Raw genomic sequence first — 21,731 nt, 5'->3', positions numbered from 1 at the left:
CTCCAATCATGCCCCCTCACTAACACCTCTTCCCCAGGAAACAAGGGAAACTAACTGCCCAAAACCATGGTTAATGCAGGTCTTGTTTACACTACAGTGCCTTTGCCAGTATAGCTATGCCAGTTAGACTCACCCCTTAGTACCCTCTTCAACTCAAGAAGTGTGTTTCAGATTCCTGCTGGCACTGCCGGTCTGACCTGCCTTCTCTGGCCTGTCAGATTGGGTTTATATCTGCTGGTGAACCACAGCACCACTCATTAGGCTGTTCATTAGTTTTATATCAGTATAACTCCACTGATTTCCTTGAAGTGGCTCCTGATTTATACTGCTACAAGTGAGGAGAGAATCAGGAATAGGCACTGACTCTGCAGGTGCTCCAGGGCTTCAGCACCCATGGAAAAAAATAGTGGGGGTGGTCAACTCCCACCAGCCACAACTATTCAGCTGTTTGGCACTTGGCGTGGGGCCTCGGGGGGAGAAGGCGGAGCAGGGACAGGAAGAGGCAGAACAAGGATGGGGCGGTGGGGGTGCGGTGGGGCGGAGCACCCACTGGGAAAAATAAAAGTCAGCGCCTATGCTGGGGGGAGTCCTTTCTCCCCACCACAGCCCTAGGGCAGCCTGCACCCCAAACCCCTCATCCCTGGCCCCACCCCAGAGCAGGTACCCCCAGCTGAAGCACTCACCCCAACCCTCTGCCCCAGCCCTGAGCCCCCTTCTGCACCCTGAACCCTGCCCCATCCCAGAGCCTGCACCCCCAGTTGGAACACCACCCCCTCATCCTGAACCTCTCATCCCCAGCCCCACCCTAGAGCCTGCACCCCCAGCTGCAGCCCCCTCCGCATCCTGAACCCCTCATCCCCAGTCTCACCCCCGAGCCTGCACCCCCAGCTGCAGCCCTCACCCCCTGCACCCAATCCTCTGCCCCATTACTAAGCCCCCTCCCACCCTCCGAACCTCAGCCCCTCTCTCGCCACACTTCACCTCCATATTGGTGCACATAACAAAAGTCATTCCACCCATGGATGGGAAAAATGAGAGGGAACGTTGCCCTTCACAGAGGAGGATGTAGGTTAACACTGAGGAGAAATGAGCTACCGGGGAGGGGAGATGAGCCACCAGTGAGGAGATTCTGAGACTGTTACCCAGGCCTCTGTGAGATTTGAACTGGCAACCCCTGTATTCTGACACTACTGCTCTAACCCTGGGAGGTCCAGAGCTTGGCAGACGGAGGCAGTAGGTTAACGCTGAGGAGAGACGAGCTACCTAGGAAGGGGAGATGAGCCACCAGTGAGGAGATTCTGAGTCCAAGACGGCTGCCCAGGCCCCTGCGACGTTTGAACTGGCGTTCCCTGCAGTCTGAGCCCCCTGCTCTCGCCCCCTGCGCTACGGCGCTGGGCCCAGGTGCTCTTGGCAGAGGGAGGAGGTAAGTTAACACTGAGGAGTGGTGAGACCTCTGCTCTAACCTCCTGAGCACATGCAGCTGGCTGGGTCCCCACGGGGCTGCCAAACAAGGTCTCAGCCACATAGGATGGTCTGGCCTTGACCTTGTAGCTCCTCTGGCCCTCGCGTAGGAGATGAATCGCTTGGATTCCAGCTCCATCCAGGGCTTCATTGCCAAGCTGACTCCGCAAAGCATCTCGGGCCAGGGTCCATGTCCAGCAATGAACCCGGCCTGAAGTCCAGGAGAGTCCGGTAAGGACCTGCGGAGAGGAGCAGGGCCAGCTCCCTGGGGGTGCCTGTGACGTGGGGGGGCCGAGGTGTCCAGCTGCAGACGCAGGTGTAGACGCGAAGGAGAACCGAGCAGAGACGAGGAGAAGGACAAGGGAGAAGCGCCGCTGCAGGAGGTCCCTGGGGCGGAGAAGGGAGAAGGTTGCACACGCACAGGGTGGGGATCTGCCATTGTTGGGGCTCTGAGGGATCCTTCCGCAGGGAGGGGGATTGTCAAAGGCAAACCCCCCCCCGTGTCTCTTCGCTGTGTCCCGGGCTACCCTAGCACGGCTGGGCCCGCAGCCTGGAGCCCGCGGGAGAGGGTCAGACCGCCCCGCGCCCACCACCCACCCTCGCCAGAAAGCGCCTCGCGCTCCAGCTGCGCGCGGCACCCAAAGTGCCCAGGGCCCCGCCCACTGAGCCGCGCGAGCCCCGCCCCGCGCGCGGCTCTGCGGGCCATACCATCTCTCCAGCCGGGGGGGACGGGAAGTGCAGCCCTGTGTTCCCCGCTAGAGGTCGCGGTGGTTCAATCCGCTCCAGGGGCGGGGCCACACGGCGTGTCGGAGTCCGTCGCGTGCTCTGCCCTCCGCCCGACCCGTAGCCATGGCGGCGCGTCGCCGCCGGCCCCCTCGGGGCCGCGAGCCCGAGCCGGGCGAGCCCCGCCCGGGGCCTACGGAGGGGAGCCCGGAGCGGCCGGTGAGCGGGGCGGAGCGTGGGGGGAGCGGCCCGAGCCCCGGCTGGCGGGGGGGTCCGGGGCGGGGCCCGGCCGGGCGCTGCCTGCACGTGGTGTCCGGCCCCGGTGCGTGGGCGGCCGCAGGCCGAGGGCGGCGCGGGGAGGTTACGGGACATCTGCGGCTTTGCCGAGTGACCGAGTCACGGACCCAAAACTTCCGTTGGCCTCTGGGTCAGGCCGAAGGACGGACCGCCCCGCCCCGCCCCCCGCAGGAGTGAGATTGTAAATGCTCTGGGGCTCCCCCCCCCCCGTAACAGGGCCCAGCACGGCGGGTCCCGGTCCTGCCTGGATCTCGTGCAGCACAAACACTGAGTGACGCTCGCGGGGAGCGGCGCCGGGGAGTTCCGTGTGCCATGCAGCGAACGACTGGGGTGGGCTGGGGGTTGGGCTCCCAAGGCAGGAGTGGAAACCCCTCTCTAGGGCAGTGGTTTGCAAACTGCCGGTCACGACCCAGTACTGGGTCGCAGCATGTCAGGCACTGGGTCGCTCGGGTCAGCCGACCGGGCTGTTAAAAGTCCCGTCAGTGCGGCTGCCTGGCTAAGGCAGGCTAGTGCCTACCTGCCCTGGCACTGCACTGCACCCTGGAAGCGGCCAGCAGCAGGTCCGACTCCTAGGCGGGGGGACCACGGGGCTCTGTGCGCTGCCCTGCCCCGAGCACCAGCTCCGCACTCGCATTGGCCAGAAACCAGCCAATGGGAGCTTGGGGGGGGGGGGGCAGTGGCTGCAGGTGAGAGCCGTGTGGAGTCACTTGTACGACTCTGCCTAGGAGCCAGACCTGCTGCTGGCCGCTTCCGGGGTTCGGTCTGTGGTGCCAGGACAAGCAGAAAGCCTGCCTTAGCGCCACCGCTGACCGAGAGCCGCCCAAGCAAAACCTGTGCCCCAACCAGTAATGAGCTCCCAAAATCCTAAGAACCGGTTCCCTACCGGGTCCACTCGCTCCAGGTTTTCGGCGGCAGGTCCTTCAGCCACAGCAAGTGAAGGACCCGTCGCTGAAGACCCGGTAGGGAACCGTGCGGTGAGTACAAGCCCCACGTGCCTGTCTTCCCCCACCCCCCGCATCCACCCATCTGACCCCAACCCACGTCCTGCCCCCGACTGTCCCCCTCAGAACCGGCAAGTTTCTCCTTCCCCCCCCCCTCTGCCACTGGGGTAGTAGCAGCAGCCCTGGGCTCCGGGGCCTATCTAAAGGGCCGGAGCTCCCCTGCTTCTACCGCCCCAGTCCTTTAAATAGCCACCGGAGCCCTGGGGAAGCGGTGGGGCTCTGGCGGCTATTTAAAGGACTGGGGCACAGAGGCAGCTGGAGTCAAGGGCCCTTTAAATAGCCCCCGGAGCCCCCCGCTATCCCAGGGCTCTGGAGGCTATTTAAAGGGCCTGCGGCTCCCCTGCTTCTACCGCCCCGGCCCTTCAAATAGCCGCGGGAGCCCTGGGGAAGAGGCAGGGCTCCAGCGGCTATTTGAAGGGCTGGGGCGGCAGAGGCAGCTGGAGCCCCGGCCTTTTAAATAGCCCCTGGAGCCCCCCGCTATCCCAGAGCTCTGGGAGCTATTTAAAGGGCCCGCGGCTCCCCTGCTTCTACCGGCCCTTTAAATAGCTGGGGAAGCAGAGGGGCTCTGGCGGCTATTTAAAGGGCCGGGGCGGTAGAAGCAGTGGGAGCCCTGGACTTTTTAAATAGCCCCCAGAGCCCCGCAGCCCTACCTCAGGGCTCCAGCAGTGGGGCCCTTTAAATTGTTCCCCTGGGGAAGCCAGGCCACCCCGGTACGGCACATCGGCTCTTGCCGGCATGCTGAACCGGGCCGTACCAGCTTCACCTCTGCCCAACCCCATCCACCACCACCCTGACAGACCCCCAGAACTCCCACCCTACCCGGGGTGGTGGTGGACGGGGTCGGGCAGAGGTGAAGCTGGTACGCCCTGGTTCGGCATACCGGCAAGAGCCGATGTGCCGTACTGGGGTGGCCCGGCTTCCCCAGGGGGACCCCCTCCCGCACCTCAACCCCCTCCCACAGCCCAAACCCCCATCTCCGTTGGGTCGTGGGCATCAACAGTTTTCTTCAACTGGGTCGCCAGAAAAGAAGTTTGAAAACCGCCGATCTAGGGAGTTCTAAAATGAGACTGGACAGATCAGGGAAAATAGGCTGTAAGGACCACTCCTGTCCTGGTTGGGCTGGATGATCTAAGAGCCCTCTTCCATCTATCGTGACCTGAAATGACATTGCTTTTTGCATGTGTGCCCTTTCTCCATTGTCAGCAGGCATCCAGTAAGATCTTACCAGCCTTTCCAACGCCTGATTACTCCTCTGACATGGAGCCAGACACTAGAGAGATGGTACGAGCACAGAACAAAAAGAAGAAGAAATCTGGGGGCTTCCAGTCTATGGGTGAGTGAAATGGATGGTCATAATTCTGAGGGCAGAAATTGAATTTTGATTAACATGGGGCGCTCAAACTTAGCTCGACTCAGGGCCACCTCAGCAACTGGTCAAGGCCTGAGTACCAGGCAGAGGAGCACATTGCAGGTGTATTCAGAAGAAATCGCGTGTCCCAGCATGCATTGAGGCTCATGCTTGGATCAAAATTGGGGTTCTTTTTCTTTGCCTTCTGGAATTTGAACCTCTCCGTCACATTTTTGAGATTTTATTTGCAACTATTAGGGTAAGAAACTTTTTTAATGAAAGCTGAGGTTATCCTCTAATCACATGACTCCGGAAGGTGGGATTTTAAGTAAAAAACAATAATATTGTGAGACTTGCACTAAAATAGTTGGTAACACTGCACCCTTGTTATCCAAGGGCCATTTAATATTGTGATCATATTTGTCTTTTCTCGTAGGCTTGAGTTATCCTGTATTCAAAGGGGTCATGAAGAAAGGCTACAAAGTGCCTACGCCAATCCAGCGAAGGGTAATGGACCGGCTCTGATTGCTCCAGTGTAATTTGTATGGGGTGTATGTTTGTTAAAGGTCATGCGGGGTTTCCGTAGGTAATTTCTGCAGTGCTTTGTGGGGTTGAGGTGGGAGGTGAATCTCACTGTGCTGGTGAGCTTTAGCCACGTCTGGCATGTGGATTCCACAAGGCCCAGTATTAGCAAAGTTTCCCCAACACCCCTGTAACCTACCTGTGGAACTCATTGCCACAAGATGCCATTTAAGCTAAGAATTGTAGCAGAGTTCCCAAAAGATATGGATGTTTTTGGATTATGAGAACATCCATGGATACCCCAGTGACTGGCACAGGATAAGAATCCTCCAGCTGGATTGGAGCAGCATCTGTTCTTGTCTTGCAGACCATCCCTGTGATCCTGGATGGGAAAGACATGGTGGCCATGGCAAGGACCGGCAGTGGGAAGACGGCTTGTTTCCTCATCCCCATGTTTGAGAAGCTGAAGGCGCACAGTGCCCAGACGGGAGCCCGAGCCCTCATCCTCTCGCCAACCCGCGAGCTTGCCTTGCAGACTATGAAATTCACAAAGGAGGTAGGGAGTGGAGGAAGCAGCATCAGCTGATCAAGGAGACACTGGGACTGGAGTAGCTGGGAGCTCTCTCACAGATGTGACTTGAGAGCATGGTACATGGAGCTTGTGTTGATATGGAGAGGCAATATAGTGCAGTAATTGCTAAGGGACAGTTTCTTGCATGACATAACTAACCTGTGGAACTCATTGCCACAAGGTATCTTTGAAGCTAAGAATGTAGCAGGGTTCCAAAAAGATGTGGATATTTATGTGGATTATGAGAACGTCCGTGGATACCACAGTGATGGGCACAGAATAAGAATCTGAATAGAATAGAACTAGACATGGTGAAAAAATGAGGGTGAGATCATCAGGCTTCAGGACATAAGCCAACTGGCTGAGGTTAGGTAGATGGTGTGCCTGTAGGCAGGTTTTCTATATTGTCCACTAGAAGGTTCTTCGCATATACCTTTGAAATATTTGGTCCTGGCAAGAGACTAGACTGGGGTGGGCAAACTTTTTGGCCCAAGGGCCACATCTGGTTTGGAAAATTGTATGCAGGGCCATGAATGTAGGGCTGGGGCAGGGGGTTGGAGTGTGGGAGGGGGTGCAGTGTGCAGGAAGGGGTTCAGGGCAAGGGGTTGGGATGCAGGAGGGGTGCAGAGGCCGCAGGGACATGGTGCCAGCTGCTTCCGGGAGCAGCGCGGGGCCAGGACAGGCAGGGGGCCTGCCTTAGCTCCGCTGCACCGTGGGGCTGGCAATCCCACGGGCCGGATTGCAAGCCCTGAGGGGCCGGATCCGGCCCACAGGCCGTAGTTTGCACTCCCTTGGACTAGACAAAGAGCAGATGGATCTTGGGTGTGATCCAGTCTGGCTGCACTCCTGTGGTTTAGCTCACAAGGACAGCCTTCAAACAGAGCTGTGGTCTGTGCATGGGTACTTTCCGTAACCCTGCAGGTTGAACAAGTAGCAGCAGCCACTGCACTCTGTCTTTTGAGTGCTGATGGCTGGGTTGCTACGTGGGCCTCCTGCTGCCCCTATGGAGAGCCCCCGACATTGCTGGTTTTGCGGGGTTAAAGATGGAGGCAGGTTGTACAAAGGGAGAAGCAGCCGGATCCAAAGTCTTAGCAGCTTCAATGTGTTCATCCCTCCTGAGACAGCCAGGCCTCTTGCGCTGGGGTAGCCCTGGCTGTTGACGTGAAGGGTCCCATGGTTGGGAATGAGGGGAGTGGGGAGCTGGAGGCAAGATTAGGATTAACAGTAGATGCGGTGTGTTTTGTCCTGCAGCTGGGCAAGTTCACAGGCCTGAAGACTGCGTTGATTCTGGGAGGAGAGAGGTAAGCCAGTTGCAGTCTGCCCCTAAAGCGCCGGCGGCTGCAGCAGATTGCAAACCCTTGTGAATGTTTTGTCAAAAGTATTTTTCCCTAGAATGAGTCAATGACAGTAGAAACTTGTGAAATATTGGTTAGCTCAATGCCCAGATGAAATATTGACCTGGCTCAGTGACACTGCAGTGGGTGGAAACATCACAGCTGGGTCTAGAGCCATATTGCCAGGACTGAGTCTGGGCCCTTCAGGGGGTTCCGTAAATTTTAAATGAATTTTTATAGAAGTATATTGGCTCCTTTCAGCATCGGGACCTAGTCCCAGCTTTTGGCCCAGCTACTTGTATTTGTGCTCTCCCGGCGGGCTGGTGCGCGGCGGGCGGTTACTGAGATGGGGGCGGGCTGGTGCGCGGCGGGCGGTTACTGAGACGGGGGCGGGCTGGTGCGCGGCGGGCGGTTACTGAGACGGGGGCAGGCTGGTGCGCGGCGGGCGGTTACTGAGACGGGGGCGGGCTGGTGCGCGGCGAGCGGTTACTGAGACGTGCGCGCATGGCGGGCTGGTGCGTGGCGAGCGGTTACTGAGACGGGGGCGGGCTGGTGCGTGGCGGGCGGTTACTGAGACGTGTGCGCATGGTGGGTTGGTGCGCGGCGGGCGGTTACTGAGACGTGTGCGCATGGCGGGCTGGTGTGTGGCGAGCGGTTACTGAGACGTGTGCGCATGGCGGGCTGGTGTGTGGCGAGCGGTTACCGAGACGTGCGCGCCTGGCGGGTTGGTGCGCGGCGGGCGGTTACTGAGACGTGTGCGCATGGCGGGTTGGTGCGCGGCCAGCGGTTACTGAGACGTGCGCGCATGGTGGGTTGGTGCGTGGCGGGCGGTTACTGAGACGTGTGCGCATGGCGGGTTGGTGCGCGGCCAGCGGTTACTGAGACGTGCGCGCATGGCGGGCTGGTGCATGGTGAGCGGTTACTGAGACGTGTGCGCATGGTGGGTTGGTGCGCGGCGGGCGGTTACCGAGACGTGCGCGCCTGGCGGGTTGGTGCGCGGCGGGCGGTTACTGAGACGTGCGCGCATGGCGGGTTGGTGCGCGGCGGGCCGTTACTGAGACGTGCGCGCATGGCGGGTTGGTGCGCGGCGGGCCGTTACCGAGACGGGGGCGGGTTGGTGCGCGGCGGGCCGTTACCGAGACGTGCGCGCGTGGCGGGCTGGTGCGCGGCGGGCCGTTACCGAGACGTGCGCGCGTGGCGGGCTGGTGCGCGGCGAGCGGTTACCGAGACGTGCGCGCGTGGCGGGCTGGTGCGCGGCGAGCGGTTACCGAGACGTGCGCGCGTGGCGGGCTGGTGCGCGGCGAGCGGTTACCGAGACGTGCGCGCGTGGCGGGCTGGTGCGCGGCGAGCGGTTACCGAGACGTGCGCGCGTGGCGGGTTGGTGCGCGGCGGGCGGTTACCGAGACGTGCGCGCGTGGCGGGTTGGTGCGCGGTGGGCGGTTACGGAGACGGGGGCGCGGCTGCTGTGCATTGGGCTCAGATAGGATTTCAGAAGCATGGCGCAGATGAAGGCCCCCATTGGGCAGCTTGCTGCTCTCTGGACAACCTGTTCCTCTAGAACGATACCTGGGAAGCTGGGCTCAAGGATCAGGCTCCATCTCAGCCTCTTTTGCAGAAACCAGGTTGAGGGCATGAGGTGCTTGGCAAAGTGCATGTGGCTCAGTGACCTACCTTGGAGCTTGTTGTCACTAGGGCTGTGTTATGGCTCCCCCTGCTGATCATTATTACCAGCACCTCCGATTCTCTTTCTCCCCTAGGATGGAAGACCAGTTTGCAGCTCTGCATGAGAACCCCGATATGTGAGTCTTAATGCTGAGGGGCAGCGACTGTGTTCTCCAAATGTGGGCGGGGGGGGGGGAAGGGTCACAACAGGGGATGGGGCTCATGGGTGGGTTTTTCTTCTTTCTTTGGCGCATTGAGACCCAAGACGCATCCCACACAATCCATCCTCTAGGACTGCCCTGCTGCTTTTTTCTCTTCTCTTCACAGAGAAGTATCTGTGCTTGGGAGAGTGGGGTTAAGCTGTCATGACTTTCCTTTCCCACCCCCCAGGCAGCATAGTCTCACCTGTATTATTTCATATACTCATAGTCTTTAAGGTCAGAAAGGAGCATTATGATCGTCCAGTCTGACCTGCACAACGCAGGCCACAGAGTCTCACCCACCCACTCCTGTAACAAACCCCTAACCTATGTCCGAGCTATTGAAGTCCTTAAATCATGGTTTAAAGACTTCAAGGTGCAGAGAATCCTCCAGCAAGTGACCCGTGCCCCACGCTGCAGAGGAAGGCAAAAAAATTCCAGGGCCTCTGCCAATCTGCCCTGGAGGAAAATTCCTTCCCAACCCCAAATATGGTGATCAGCTAAACCCTGAGCATGTGGGCAAGACTCACCAGCCAGCACCCAGGAAAGAATTCTCTGTAGTAACTCAGATCCCACCCCATCTAACATCCCATCACAAGCCATTGGGCATATTTTCCGCTAATAGTCAAAGATAAATTAATTGCCAAAATTAGGTTATCCCATCATACCATCCCCTCCATAAACTTATCAAGCTTAGTCCTGAAGCCAGATATGTCCTTTGCCCCCACTACTCCCCTTGGAAGGCTCTTCCAGAACTTCACTCCTCTGATGGTTAGAAACCTTTGTCTAATTTCAAGTCTAAACTTCCTGATGGCCAGTTTATATCCATTTGTTCTTGTGCCCACATTGGTACTGAGCTTAAATAATTCCTCTCCCTCCCTGCTATTTATCCCTCTGATATATTTATAGAGAGCAATCATATCCCCCCTCAGCCTTCTTTTGATTAGGCTAAACAAGCTGAGCTCTTTGAGTCTCCTCTCATAAGACAGGTTTTCCATTCCTCGGATCATCCTAGTAGCCCTTCTCTGTACCTGTTCCAGTTTGAATTCATCCTTCTTAAACATGGGAGACAAGAACTGCACACGATATTCCAGATGAGGTCTCACCAGTGCCTTGTATAGCGATATTAACACCTCCTTATCTCTACTGGAAATACTTCGCTTGATGCATCCCAAGACCGCATTAGCTTTTTTAATGGCCATATCACATTGGTGGCTCATAGTCATCCTGTGATCAACCAATACTCCGAGGTCCTTCTCCTCCTCTGTTACTTCCAACTGAGGCGTCCCCAGCGTATAACAAAAATTCTTGTTATTAATCCCTAAATGCATGACCTTGCACTTTTCACTATTAAATTTCATCCTATTACTATTACTCCAGTTTACAAGGTCATCCAGATCTTCCTGTAGGATATCCCGGTCCTTCTCTGTATTGGCAATACCTCCCAGCTTTGTGTCATCCGCAAACTTTATTAGCACATTCCCACTTTTTGTGCCAAGGTCAGTAATAAAAAGTTTAAATAAGATTGGTCCCAAAACCGATCCCTGAGGAACTCCACTAGTAACCTCCCTCCAGCCTGACAGTTCACCTTTCAGTATGACCCGTTGTAGTCTTCCCTTTAACCGGTTCCTTATCCACCTTTCAATTTTCATATTGATCCCCATCTTTTCCAATGTAGCTAATAATTCCCCATGTGGAACCGTATCAAGTGCCTTACTGAAATCGAGGTAAATTAGATCCACTGCTTTTCTTTGTCTAAAAAATCTGTTACCTTCTCAAAGAAGGAGATCAGGTTGGTTTGCACGATCTACCTTTTGTAAAACCATGTTGTATTTTGTCCCAATTACCATTGACCTCAATGTCCTTAACTACTTTCTCCTTCAAAAAATTTTGTAAGACCTTGCATACTACAGATATCAAACTAACAGGCCTGTAGTTACCCAGATCACTTTTTTTTCCTTTCTTAAACATAGGAACTATGTTAGCAATTCTCCAGTCATATGGTACAACCTCCGAGTTTACAGATTCATTAAAAATTCTTGCTAATGGGCTTGCAATTTCATGCGCCAGTTCCTTTAATATTCTTGGATGAAGATTATCTGTGCCCCCGATTTAGTCCCATTACCTTGAATGTGGTAATATCTGCCTCCATGTCCTCATTCCCATTTGTCATCCTACCATTATCCCTAAGCTTCTCATTAAAGACTGAGGCAAAGTATTTGTTTAGAAACTGGGCCATGCCTAGATTATCCTTAACCTCCACTCCATCCTCAGTGTTTAGCGGTCCCACTTCTTTCTTCTTTGTTTTCTTCTTATTTATATGGCTATAGAACGTTTTACTATTGGTTTTAATTCCCCATGCAAGGTCCAACTCTACATGGCTTTGGGCCTTTCTCACTTTATCTCTACATCTTTATCACTTTATCTCTATTCTGACCTCAATAAGGTAGCTTTCCTTGCTGATCCTTCCCATCTTCCACTCCTTGTAGGCTTTCTGCTTTTTCTTAATCACCTCTCTGAGATGCTTGCTCATTCAGCTTGGTCTACAACTCCTGCCTATGAATTTTTTCCTCTTTCTTGGGATGCAGGCTTCTGATAGTTTCTGCAACTTTGACTTGAAGTAATTCCAGGCCTCCTCTGCCTTTAGATCCCCAAGTTCTTCAGTCCAGTCCACTCCCCTAACTAATTTCCTTAATTTTTTTAAGTTAGCCCTTTTGAAATCAAAAACCCTAGTCCCAGATCTATTTTTGTTTATCCTTCCATTAGTTTGAACTGAATTAGCTCATGATCACTCGAACCAAAGTTGTTCCCTACAACCATTTCTTCTATGAGGTCCTCTATGAGGTCCTCACTACTCACCAAAACCAAATCTAAAATGGCATCCCCTCTTGTTGGTTCAGCAACTACACCTCTACCCTGATATAACACTGTCCTCGGGAGCCAAAAAATCTTACCATGTTATAGGTGAAACCACATTCCATCGAACTTGCTTTGGTCCGTCGGAGTGTGCAGCCCTGCCCCCCCCCGGAGCACTGCTTTACCGTGTTATATTCGAATTCGTGATGTATCGGGTCGCATTATATTGGGGTACAGGTGTACTTGGTGAAGGAATCCATCAGCTATCGCATCCAGGAAAATCTGAGCCCTATTATTATTACTAGCACTTGTCCTCCAGTCTATATTTGTATTGTGGTAGCACTTAGGCGCTCTCGTCCTATCCGCTGGGCACTGCACACACGCAGAACAGGCTCGCAGGTGCTGCACGCAGTGGGTCTGATTCTGCACTCGCGGTGTAAATGGGAAGTGACGCCACTGAAGCTGATGGAGTCACAACCTGTAAAGCCTGTGTGCTGAGCAGAGTCAGACCCAGAGCCTCCGTGTGTTTCAGTGAGCATCAAGAATAGCATCCAATGGGGGCTGCCTGCTACTCCGCACCTCTTAAGAGCATCTTCCTATGTGTATTTCTGGGGGGAGAGCAGAGACTGGAGATGGGTCTTCCTGGAGTGGACCTGTCATCTGAATGTCCTTCTTGGCCCGGCAGATTTGGGCTGGAGAGGCAGGTGGGATGGGAGGGGGTTGGTTGGGAAGAGCTGCCTTGTCCTATTTTTCACCAGAGTGGAGAGCTGCAGCTTCCCCAGCTCCATCTCTCTCCACCAGGACAGGTGGGTGCCTGGGTGTGGGTAGCACCTTGGCCCTGTCCTGGAGTTGTGGGCAGCTGGGTGCCTGTGCCCATTGGTGTCTGTCATTCCAGAATCATTGGCACCCCGGGGCGCCTGATGCACGTGGCTGTGGAAATGAACCTGAAACTGCACAGTGTGGAGTACGTGGTGTTTGACGAAGCTGACAGGTCAGTTCATGACATTGCCGTAGCTGAGATTTCACCTTGGGGCATTTGTCAGCCCCTCTGTTCCCAGGGGCTCCCAGTAGGACCCTCTGTCAGCCAAGTGTGACAGTTGCACCACCAGGGAGGAGATGGGGCTTGGTGCCATTGCTGCATCCCGTGGACACAGAGGTGTGAGTGTGGATTCCCAGGGGAGAGCACTCAGCTACGACAGGCTCCGAGTGCCTGATGAGTGAGATGTGAGGCCAGTGGGGGAAAACGGACCAGGTCAAGGATCTTGGGAAAGCAACCAACTGGTGCAATGATGCCCTTTCTTATCGGCTGATGCTGGGCTAGATCTTCCACTTGCAGGGCCAGCGCAGGAGCTGGCATGTGGGATTCTAGGGCTCCTGGGTGTTGGATTTAAGGGCTCGTCCTGGGAGGAAGCAGCTTGTCCCGGTGCATGGGGATATACTGCTTTCCTGGGTGCTGCGTGGGATGGTAGGGCCCCAGCTGTGGGGGTGGGGGTGGCTTGCTGGGTTGTGTGGCTGCTGACCTTGGTGGTGTTGACCCCCCTCAGGCTCTTTGAGATGGGGTTTGCGGAGCAGCTGCAAGAGATCATCGCCCGGCTCCCCGAGAGCCGCCAGACCCTGCTTTTCTCTGCCACGCTCCCCAAACTGCTCGTGGAGTTTGCTCGGGCCGGTAAGGAACATCCCTCACTCAGCCCCACACGGGAGAGATGAGGGGCTAGATGGGGAGGGGGTAACAGGCTGAATGGCAGGTGAGCTAAGAGTAGTTTTAGCTGTGCTGACCCGTCCTTTTGGGGGAAGGGAAGGGTTACCCACCTGCTGTTGCCCTGTTCGCCCCAGGCCAGGTGCATCCACGCTGCCTGTGTCCCACCTACTCCTTTCCTCTTCAGTTCAGGGGACCTTGCCCTGTCTCTTGCAAAATGCATTTTAGTGCTTGTGAGAGCAGGCAGCTAATTAAAGCTGGGGCATGGTACACTGCGGGCTCCAACTCCTCTGCCGGCACATCCCCCCTCCTGACCTGCAGCGCCCCCTGCTGCCCAGTCCAGTATGCCTTTCAGAAGCTGTGATTGCCCCACTGTACGTGTCTACCCGTGAGTCTGCTACCTTGGCCTCTTCTTATCCAGTGTGAATTCAGGCGCCCCTTGCCCTGGGCTCATGTTCTCCTGCCTCATTCACAGGTCTCACTGAGCCAGTCTTGATCCGGTTGGACGTGGAGACCAAGCTCAGTGAGCAGCTCAAGGTGAGATGCGCTTGGGGGTCTTCAAGGCTATTGAGTTCGGGAGGGCTGGGGTAGAGGAGATTGGGGCCATCTCTTGGTTCTGGGTCTGCACAGCACCTAGCAACATGGGTCCCTGGTCCATGTCTGGGCCCTAGGCTGTAGTGCAATACAAATAACAACTCCCCGTTTGTCTGAGCTCATCCCAGCAGAGCCCTCAAGCTCCAAAGAGCACTGCTGTCGGCTGGCACGTGGGAAGGAGGTGGAGGACCAGCTGTATGAGTTGTATGGCCCTTCCTCCTCAGCCCCTGCCGGGAGGGCCCCCATGTGTATATGTGCCTGCCCTTCTCTGGACTGCTGTATTTCACAGCTGCAGGCAGTGTGCAGCGCCCCCTCCTGGGGCTAGTAACTGACGCCAGGGTGGACGAGGTGCTACCGTGAGCCTGATCCCATCAGGAGCCTCAGTTAAGTGTGGCCCTGACAGCAGTAGCTGGTGTTGGCACCTGTAGGCAGACTCGGGTAGAACCTGAGCCCAGGTGAGGCAGACGGACTTTCAGGGTGGTTCCCCCAAGCCTCCAGGGACCCAGTGTAGATTGGAGGGCAGCAGAAACCTTCCATCCCTTCCCATTAGCCCCAAGAGGTGCTTTCCAGACAGGGCCAAAGAGCTGCCCAGCCAGCGGTGCCAGACAAACCGAGGGTGGTGGGCTGCAGCACAGGGCTGTGTTATTTCACTGGTAGCCTCTAGAAGCCTCGGTGGTGGATCAGGACACCGTGGTGCTGGGCGCTTTACAGCACCTGCCTCAGTCAATTGAAGAGAAAGCACAGCCTGCGTTGTTAGCCCCAGCGTCTCTGGCTTGTGACGCTTCCAGGGGGGTCATTGAGGGGGCAGGGAGGGACTTCCCACCTCACCCCTCTCTCCGTTGGCAGCTGGCCTTCTTCCATGTGCGCGCAGATGACAAGCCGGCCGTGCTGCTGCACCTGCTGAGGAGCGTGGTGAGGCCGCAGGATCAGACAGTCGTCTTCGTGGCCACCAAGCACCATGCGGAGTACCTCAAGGAGGCAAGTTGGGGAGCCAACGCGCCATGGGCCCGGCCCTACCGGTGCTGTGCAGTCTGCTGGGCCTGGGCCCGGGCCTGGTGGAGCCGTGGGAGACGTAGCAGGGTGGGGATACAGGCAGTGCTGAGACCAAGGCAGAAGGGGCAGCTCTCACTAAGCCCTGGCAGAGAAGGGGGAGCTGCTGGGGGTGCTGCTTCCCCAAGGCAGGGAGGAGGGGGAAGGAGCCCTCTGCTTCTGTGGCTGCTGCAGGCCTCTGGCTGAACTGGTGCCTGAGCAGCATACAGCAAGGTTGGTGTGCTGGGGGGGCCCTCCTGCCATGCACCAGGTGGCAGGGGAGACCTGGGGGCTCATCACCTGGCTCTAGTTCTCTGTGTGTGTGGTCGGAGTCGAGCCAAAGTTTCCTTCCCAAGACAGGCCCCTGCCTGAGCTTCCACTGTCTGACTCCTGTGTCCAGGAGATGCCAGGGAGTGTCAGAGGCTGGTGCTGGGCTGCCAGGAGAAGGAGGGGCATTGCCGATGGACATTACAGCTCTCCAGGAGGGTGGCGTGGGGAGGTCTAGCATGCTGCTGCTTGGCCAGCCTAGTGCATGGAGGAGGCAGGGATGCCGAGGGGAGGGAGGTGCAGCCTATCCTGAAGCTGCCAGATGGACTCTCTCCTCCCTTGGCTCTGACTTACATTGAGGTCCCCTGGTCTCTGGGGTGGTTCTCCCCTGCTGGGGGCCCGGGCGCTGACCTCTGCTCCACCCTCCTCCTCCCTCCAGTTGCTGACAGCGCAGGGCGTGAACTGCACCCATATCTACAGCTCCCTGGACCAGGCAGCCCGGAAAATCAACATCGCCAAGTTCGTGCACGGCCAGTGCGCAGTGCTGATTGTTACCGACGTGGCTGCCCGCGGCATTGATATCCCCATGCTGGACAATGTCATCAACTACAGCTTCCCTGCCAAGCCCAAGCTGTTCCTGCACCGTGTCGGTGGGTCTCTGGGGCTGGCTGGGCCGCGGGAGGGAGCTGGGCTCTAGGGCACAGCCACCTGTCCTGCTTCAACTGATCTGCTCCCTCCCGCCCTGGTCACAGCTCCGCCAGGCTGGTAAATGCCATGGAGGAGGGAAGCCTCTCCGCCCCCAAGTATTCTCCCCTGCTGGGCAGCCGTGTGCCATTGCCGGAGCCATTGCTGCAGGGCGTGTTGTTAACACCTGTCCCAGCCTGGACTCCCTGCTGCTGAATGCTGTCTGGGCTGGAGCCCTCGTCCCGGGGCTGGGCCCTGCCCAGGACACTGGGGGAACGCAGCATTTCAGGGAGGGGCACAGGAAGGTCTCAAATCTCAGTCTGCGGGGCAAGGCCCAGGTAGCCAGTGGGAGGGCGTGTGCAGTTTGGGGGCTATTCCCATTAGTGGCACGGGCACCGTTTGCCGGATCCCTTGAGAGCAGCGGAGTACATGCTGAGATTTACCATCTGCAGTGGGTACGAGAGGGCGAGAACACCGTGCCATCGTCCAGCCCTCCCCCGGATGAACAGCGTGATCCCCGCTGAGCGTAGGGGCCAAGCTTGGCTTCTTGGCCTCGGTCCCCTTAGCAGCTTCCCTGCCCCTGACCAGAGTAGGCACATTAGCCAAACCCGGAGTCCGTGGCTGTGGTTCCTAAGAGTGGCTCCACACTGGCTGTGCCAGGGCCAGCAGCCCTGGAGTTAACACAGAGCTATTCTGCCTTGCTTTCCCTCCCAGGCCGCGTGGCCCGCGCTGGCCGCAGTGGCACCGCCTACTCCCTGGTGGCATCGGATGAGACCCCATATGTCTTTGACTTGCACCTGTTCCTGGGGCGCCCGCTCACCCTCGCCAGCCCCCATGAGAAACCCTCAGGTAAGGTCCATCTGGGCACTGGCCCCCGTCCCCAGTGCGGGGGGTGGAGTTGGGGGGGCTCTCACTTGGCATTCCTGCTGGGGCTGGGCTTGCCTGGGGAGAGCCACGCCATGGCTATGGTGATGATACGGCCAGCCTCGCAGGAGGGCTGGGTCTCACTCCCCAGGCTGGGGTGAGGAAGCACCTTGTCTCTTACAGGCCTAGATGTCTGTGCTGGCTAACAAAGGGGTGATGGGGAGCTCTGGCAACGACACCGAGCTCCCCTGCATGGCAGGACGTGCTGATGGGAGGGTGACTTTTGCTGCCAGAGGCCCTGTCTGCAGATACTCCACCCTGGCACAGGAGTGGGAAGTCTGGGACTTGGAGACCATAGGCAGGGGATGCTCTGGATGGAGGCAGGATGTGGAGAAGAGATCAGTTGTGTATGTCTTTAAAGGTTCCAATTGCTCCACCCCTCTTAGCCTGTGCCTTGTCCCAGTGGGGCCCAGCCCCCCCATTGCAGAGTGCTGCTGCAAAGGCCACTCTCCAGGTCCCTGAACTGGGTGCAATCTCCGTTCTCCCCATCCCAAGTGGACACATGGGATGGGCTGACGCATGGGACCCCTGGGGAGAAGCTGCAGGTCCCGAACCCCTTCTGTCCCGTTGCAGACGGGGATGGGGTGTTTGGCAGAGTCCCCCAGAGCGTCATCGACGACGAGGAGTGTCTGCTGTTCACTGACCACGAGAGCTCGCTGGATCTGCAGAGCCTGCGCAAGGTGTCGGAGAATGCTCACAAGCAGTACCTGAAGTCCCGTCCTGGCCCCTCGCCCGAGTCTGTCAAGAGGGTGAAGGAGCTGGACTTCTCCCTGCTGGGCATCCACCCGCTCTTCAGTGAGTGCCTGTCTCTGTCTGCGCCCTCCTGGCACGGCGGGAGCTGCAGTGGGGCCCATTGGGTGAGGCTAGGGCAGGAGCTGCTCCTGCACTGTTCCCTACCACAATTCCTGCTGGAGCAGTGGGGCGCTCCCCATAGCCAGTGCTCGTCCAGCATTGCCTACAGCACCCCCTGCTGGGGGAGATTGGGCCTGGAACAGCTGAGAGAACGCTGGCGTTTCCTGCGGGGACTGGGAGCTTGGATATGTATTAGGCACTCACTGTTCTGTGTGTCCCTTCCTCTCTCTCTGGGCTCCTGGCTCGAAGGTTCTTGCTTTGGGGAGGATGAGCTGGAGAGACTGAAGTTCGTGGACAACATTAAAACCTACAGATCCAAAGCAGTGAGTACAAGCCGTGATCTGACACCAGGCCCCGTGGCTGTTCTGTGGGGAAGGGCGCTCACGCCAAAGCTGCCAGCGGCATTGCCTCGTGTCAGAGCGAGGGGGCTGGCCTTTGCTAGCCCCTGACTTGGGCGTGGTGCCAGGGCCAGCGACCCAGCCAGAGTGCCACTGAACTGAATCTTGTCCATCCACCTTGGCAGCCCAGAGAATGAAGCTCACCCCTGGGGGGGAGGGGTAGCAGTAACCCTCGCAGCACCTCTGTGGTGCAAGGGAGTGTGCTTTAGGGATCGATCGCTGCCCCTCCACTGAGATGCAGCTGCCCAGGAGTTTAAGGTGGGAAGCAAGGAAGCTGGCACTCAGCTGCAAGTACTGCTCCTCAGGCTCTGGGAAGATGCTTCCGGCCTGCACCAGGGTTGCTGGGATGCTGCTGGGCCAGCTCCCTCGCTGTGTGACAGGTGCTTAATGAACAGTTCCACCAGCCCCTGGGACCAGAGATCACCAGGTTGAGCCGCGAGCCCAGCAGACAGCTCCGCCCGCCCCCAGGGAGAGCGAGGGGAGGGGTCTCCCAGAGTACGCGTCACTCACGGGTTCCATCTCTCCAACCAGACCATCTTTGAGATCAACGCCACCAACAAGACCCTGGCCAGCGATGTGATGCGAGCCAAGCGGAGCCGCGACCGCAGCCTCATTGACAAGTACCAGAGGGGGCAGCAGGAGAGACGGGCTGGGGCTGCGCTGGGGGGCCAGGACCCAGCAGTCCCTGCCCCTGAGGAGGAGGAAGCAAACCTCCAGGTATGGACTTGGAGAGTGCCAGCTCCTCAACCACATCCACCACAGGGCCTGCCTGGGGACTCTGGGAAACAGCCCGCCTGGCCGGCCCCGAGCCCTGCACTGTGTAGTGTCAGCCCATGGCTGGGGGCATCAAAGGGCTGGCTAATGTCATGGCCCCGGTAACACTTGCCGGTCTGTGTGTTGAGATGGGGGCTGGTGTGACTGTGCCGGGGGCAGGGAACAGTTTGCACAATTGGTAGCATTGCACAGCGGCAGGGGTTGGGTGGGCATCTGTATCCAAGGCACCAGCTGGGTAAGCTGGCTTAGCGGGTCCTGCCTGGAGAGTAGGGTGGGGGGTGGGCTGTGGACCTGGCCCTCCTGTCTGGTCTGTGTCCCAGGAAGTGTTCTCCGCTGTGGTGGGCAGGAAGCGGAAGCAGCATCAGGTGGGAGAGGGCCTCAGGAAGAAGCAGCGGCATGAGGCACAGCGGGATGAGGAGTTCTACATTCCCTACCGGCCCAAGGACTTGGAGAGCGAGCGGGGGTGAGTCACTTTGACCAACGCCCCCAGCGGCGGGATCCCCTGATTCTCCCAGCTCCCCGAACGCCTCTGACCTCTGCCTTTCCCCCGTGTCCAGGCTGAGCATTAGCGGGGAGGGCAGTGCCTTTGAGCAGCAGGCTTCTGGTGCCGTGCTCGACCTCCTGGGAGACGAGACCCACAACATGAGCAAGACCAAGCAGCTGCTCAAGTGGTAAGTGCCTGACCTGTAGGGGGCAGCAGCAGTCCAGCGAGAAAAGGCTCCTGCTGTGGGGAGGGCCATGGGGACAGCTGCCCCTCACACAGAGCACTCCCCACCTGGCGGGGGCCCTTTGATCCCCAGCAGGCAGCACCAAACGGTGGATTTTGCCTGATCACCCTGTCCTTGCTCTGTTGAGGGCTGGGGGTGTGAGTGCCACGGTGCCAGCTGAGGGTGGGATTCTCTCCACCAACCAGTTGGGCTGGGGCTTGATTGCTTGTGCCCCTGGGGCTTGGGGGGAGAGCGCTCAGTCTTCCAAGTGGGGCTGATCGATGAGCCCCCATTTCTCTCTCCCCTGTAATGCCATTCCACCCCGCTGCCCTGCCTCCACTCCAGGGACCGCAAGAAGAAGCGGTTCGTGGGGAAAACTGGCCAAGAGGACAAGAAGAAAATCTGCACAGAGAGTGGCAGGTACATCAGCGGCTCCTACAAGAACAACCTGTATCCTTCCAGACTGGGGCTGGGCTGGGGCACTCCTGACAGGCCGGGGCGGAGGCAGGGAGTGACGTGTATCCAGCCATGCCCAAGGGGCTCTTGCTCTCTGTCCTCCCAGGACTTCCTGACTGCAGGGCAGCGTGGCGACTGCAAAGGGTGCGCGTCTGAATGGCAGGGAGCAGCTGTTTCCAGCAGCAAGGGGCGGGGCACTTCTGCGGCTGCTGCAGAGGGGCAGAGGCAATTCCAGTTTGCAATAGCAGGATGGCGTGGCTGCCTGCTGGCCGTGGCCGAGCTTTGCAGCTGGGGATCTTATGCACTGGGGAGGTAGGAGCCTGGGCTTCCTTCCAGGAAAGTCTTCTCCCGAGGGAGAAACAGCGGTAGCAGGCACAGGGGAGAACGCTGCAACTGCCAGCCCCAGCTTCAGGGCCCTCTTCCTTCCCGATGCCTTGGGGCCCCGAGCTTGAAGAGGGGAAGCGCAGGGATTGGGATTAAGGTGAGGGGAGACATCGCGGAGGGCTTGCCCCCCAGCCCTTTCCTTAACCCGCCGCCCCCAGCTATGAGAAGTGGAAGAAGAAATACAAAGTTGAGGAGTGGGACTCCGAGGAGGAGGCGGGGAGCGAGCCGAGAGGCGGGGCGCACCGCAGGGGCAGAGGTGAGTGCCTGGGGGTGAAGGCCCTGCCCTGTGCAGACATTGGTGCCTGGGGGATCCAGGCAGGCTGATATGCAGGATAGCATCCACATCACTGCTGGCTAGAGAACTGCTATCACCCCGGAGCCCAGCCGGCTGTGCGGGGCTCCGCTCTGTGTGCCAGCCCTGTTCCCCGCTAGAGTCCATTCCCCTTGGCATGGCTCTCTAGCTCAGTCCCTGAGCCAGCGTCCTGGCCCCAGGGCTAGGTGCCTGGCGGGAGCTGAGCAGGGGGAGGGTTTTGAGTAACTCGTTCCCCTGGCAGGAGGCAAGCGGCTGGCGCCCTCCCCTGGGAAGCACGGCTCCCAGCAGGGCAAGGTGCACTCGGAGCTGAAGAGCAAGCAGCAGATCTTGAAGCAGAGGAAGCGGGTGGCCAAGCAGAACTTTCTGCAGACGGGCGGCCTGAAGCGGCTGAAAGGCAAGAAGCGGCAGCGGGTGCAGGAGCTGCGCAGGACGGCGTTCGGCCGTGGTGCTGCCAAGAAGGGGAAAATGAGGAAAAGGATGTAAAGAATGGAGCGTGGGAGGGCAGCAGGCCTGGTCTGAGCGAAGGGCTGATTCCCAGCCATCTCCCCTTGCTGGGGGTGAGCTGCCCCATGCACACTCTGCCCTGGGCGGGTGCCATTAAAGGACATTGGTTGGTTTTCAGTTTCTGTTGGATGTTTGTCTCGAATGCAGCTCAGGGGCGGGGGGGAGATGGTGGGA

General features: G+C 58.0%; 1 protein-coding gene across 2 annotated transcripts; it reads left to right on the top strand.

The window, feature by feature from the left end:
• Positions 1 to 2,230: 2,230 nt before the first annotated feature.
• On the top strand, positions 2,231 to 21,674 carry DDX54 (DEAD-box helicase 54). 2 transcript variants are annotated; one of them, XM_065568234.1, is made up of 20 exons: positions 2,231 to 2,403; positions 4,689 to 4,815; positions 5,267 to 5,337; positions 5,720 to 5,908; positions 7,175 to 7,224; positions 9,015 to 9,056; positions 12,871 to 12,966; positions 13,520 to 13,641; positions 14,147 to 14,208; positions 15,112 to 15,243; positions 16,001 to 16,211; positions 16,960 to 17,094; positions 17,743 to 17,964; positions 18,271 to 18,344; positions 18,951 to 19,136; positions 19,514 to 19,656; positions 19,751 to 19,864; positions 20,246 to 20,350; positions 20,899 to 20,996; positions 21,295 to 21,674. In XM_065568234.1, the coding sequence occupies exons 1-20, from the start codon at positions 2,311 to 2,313 to the stop codon at positions 21,534 to 21,536; spliced, it is 2,514 nt and encodes an 837-aa protein (XP_065424306.1). In that variant the 5' UTR covers positions 2,231 to 2,310; the 3' UTR covers positions 21,537 to 21,674. The 2 variants fall into 2 exon arrangements, with proteins under 2 accessions (XP_065424306.1, XP_065424307.1); XM_065568235.1 differs by having other exon boundaries at positions 2,241 to 2,403; positions 4,686 to 4,815.
• The last annotated feature ends 57 nt before the right edge of the window (positions 21,675 to 21,731 follow it).

This window comes from Chrysemys picta, chromosome 15, assembly GCF_011386835.1.
Source record: "Chrysemys picta bellii isolate R12L10 chromosome 15, ASM1138683v2, whole genome shotgun sequence".
In the NCBI taxonomy this organism is placed as follows: Eukaryota; Metazoa; Chordata; order Testudines; family Emydidae; genus Chrysemys; species Chrysemys picta.
This window is presented reverse-complemented; position numbering and strand designations above follow the sequence as displayed.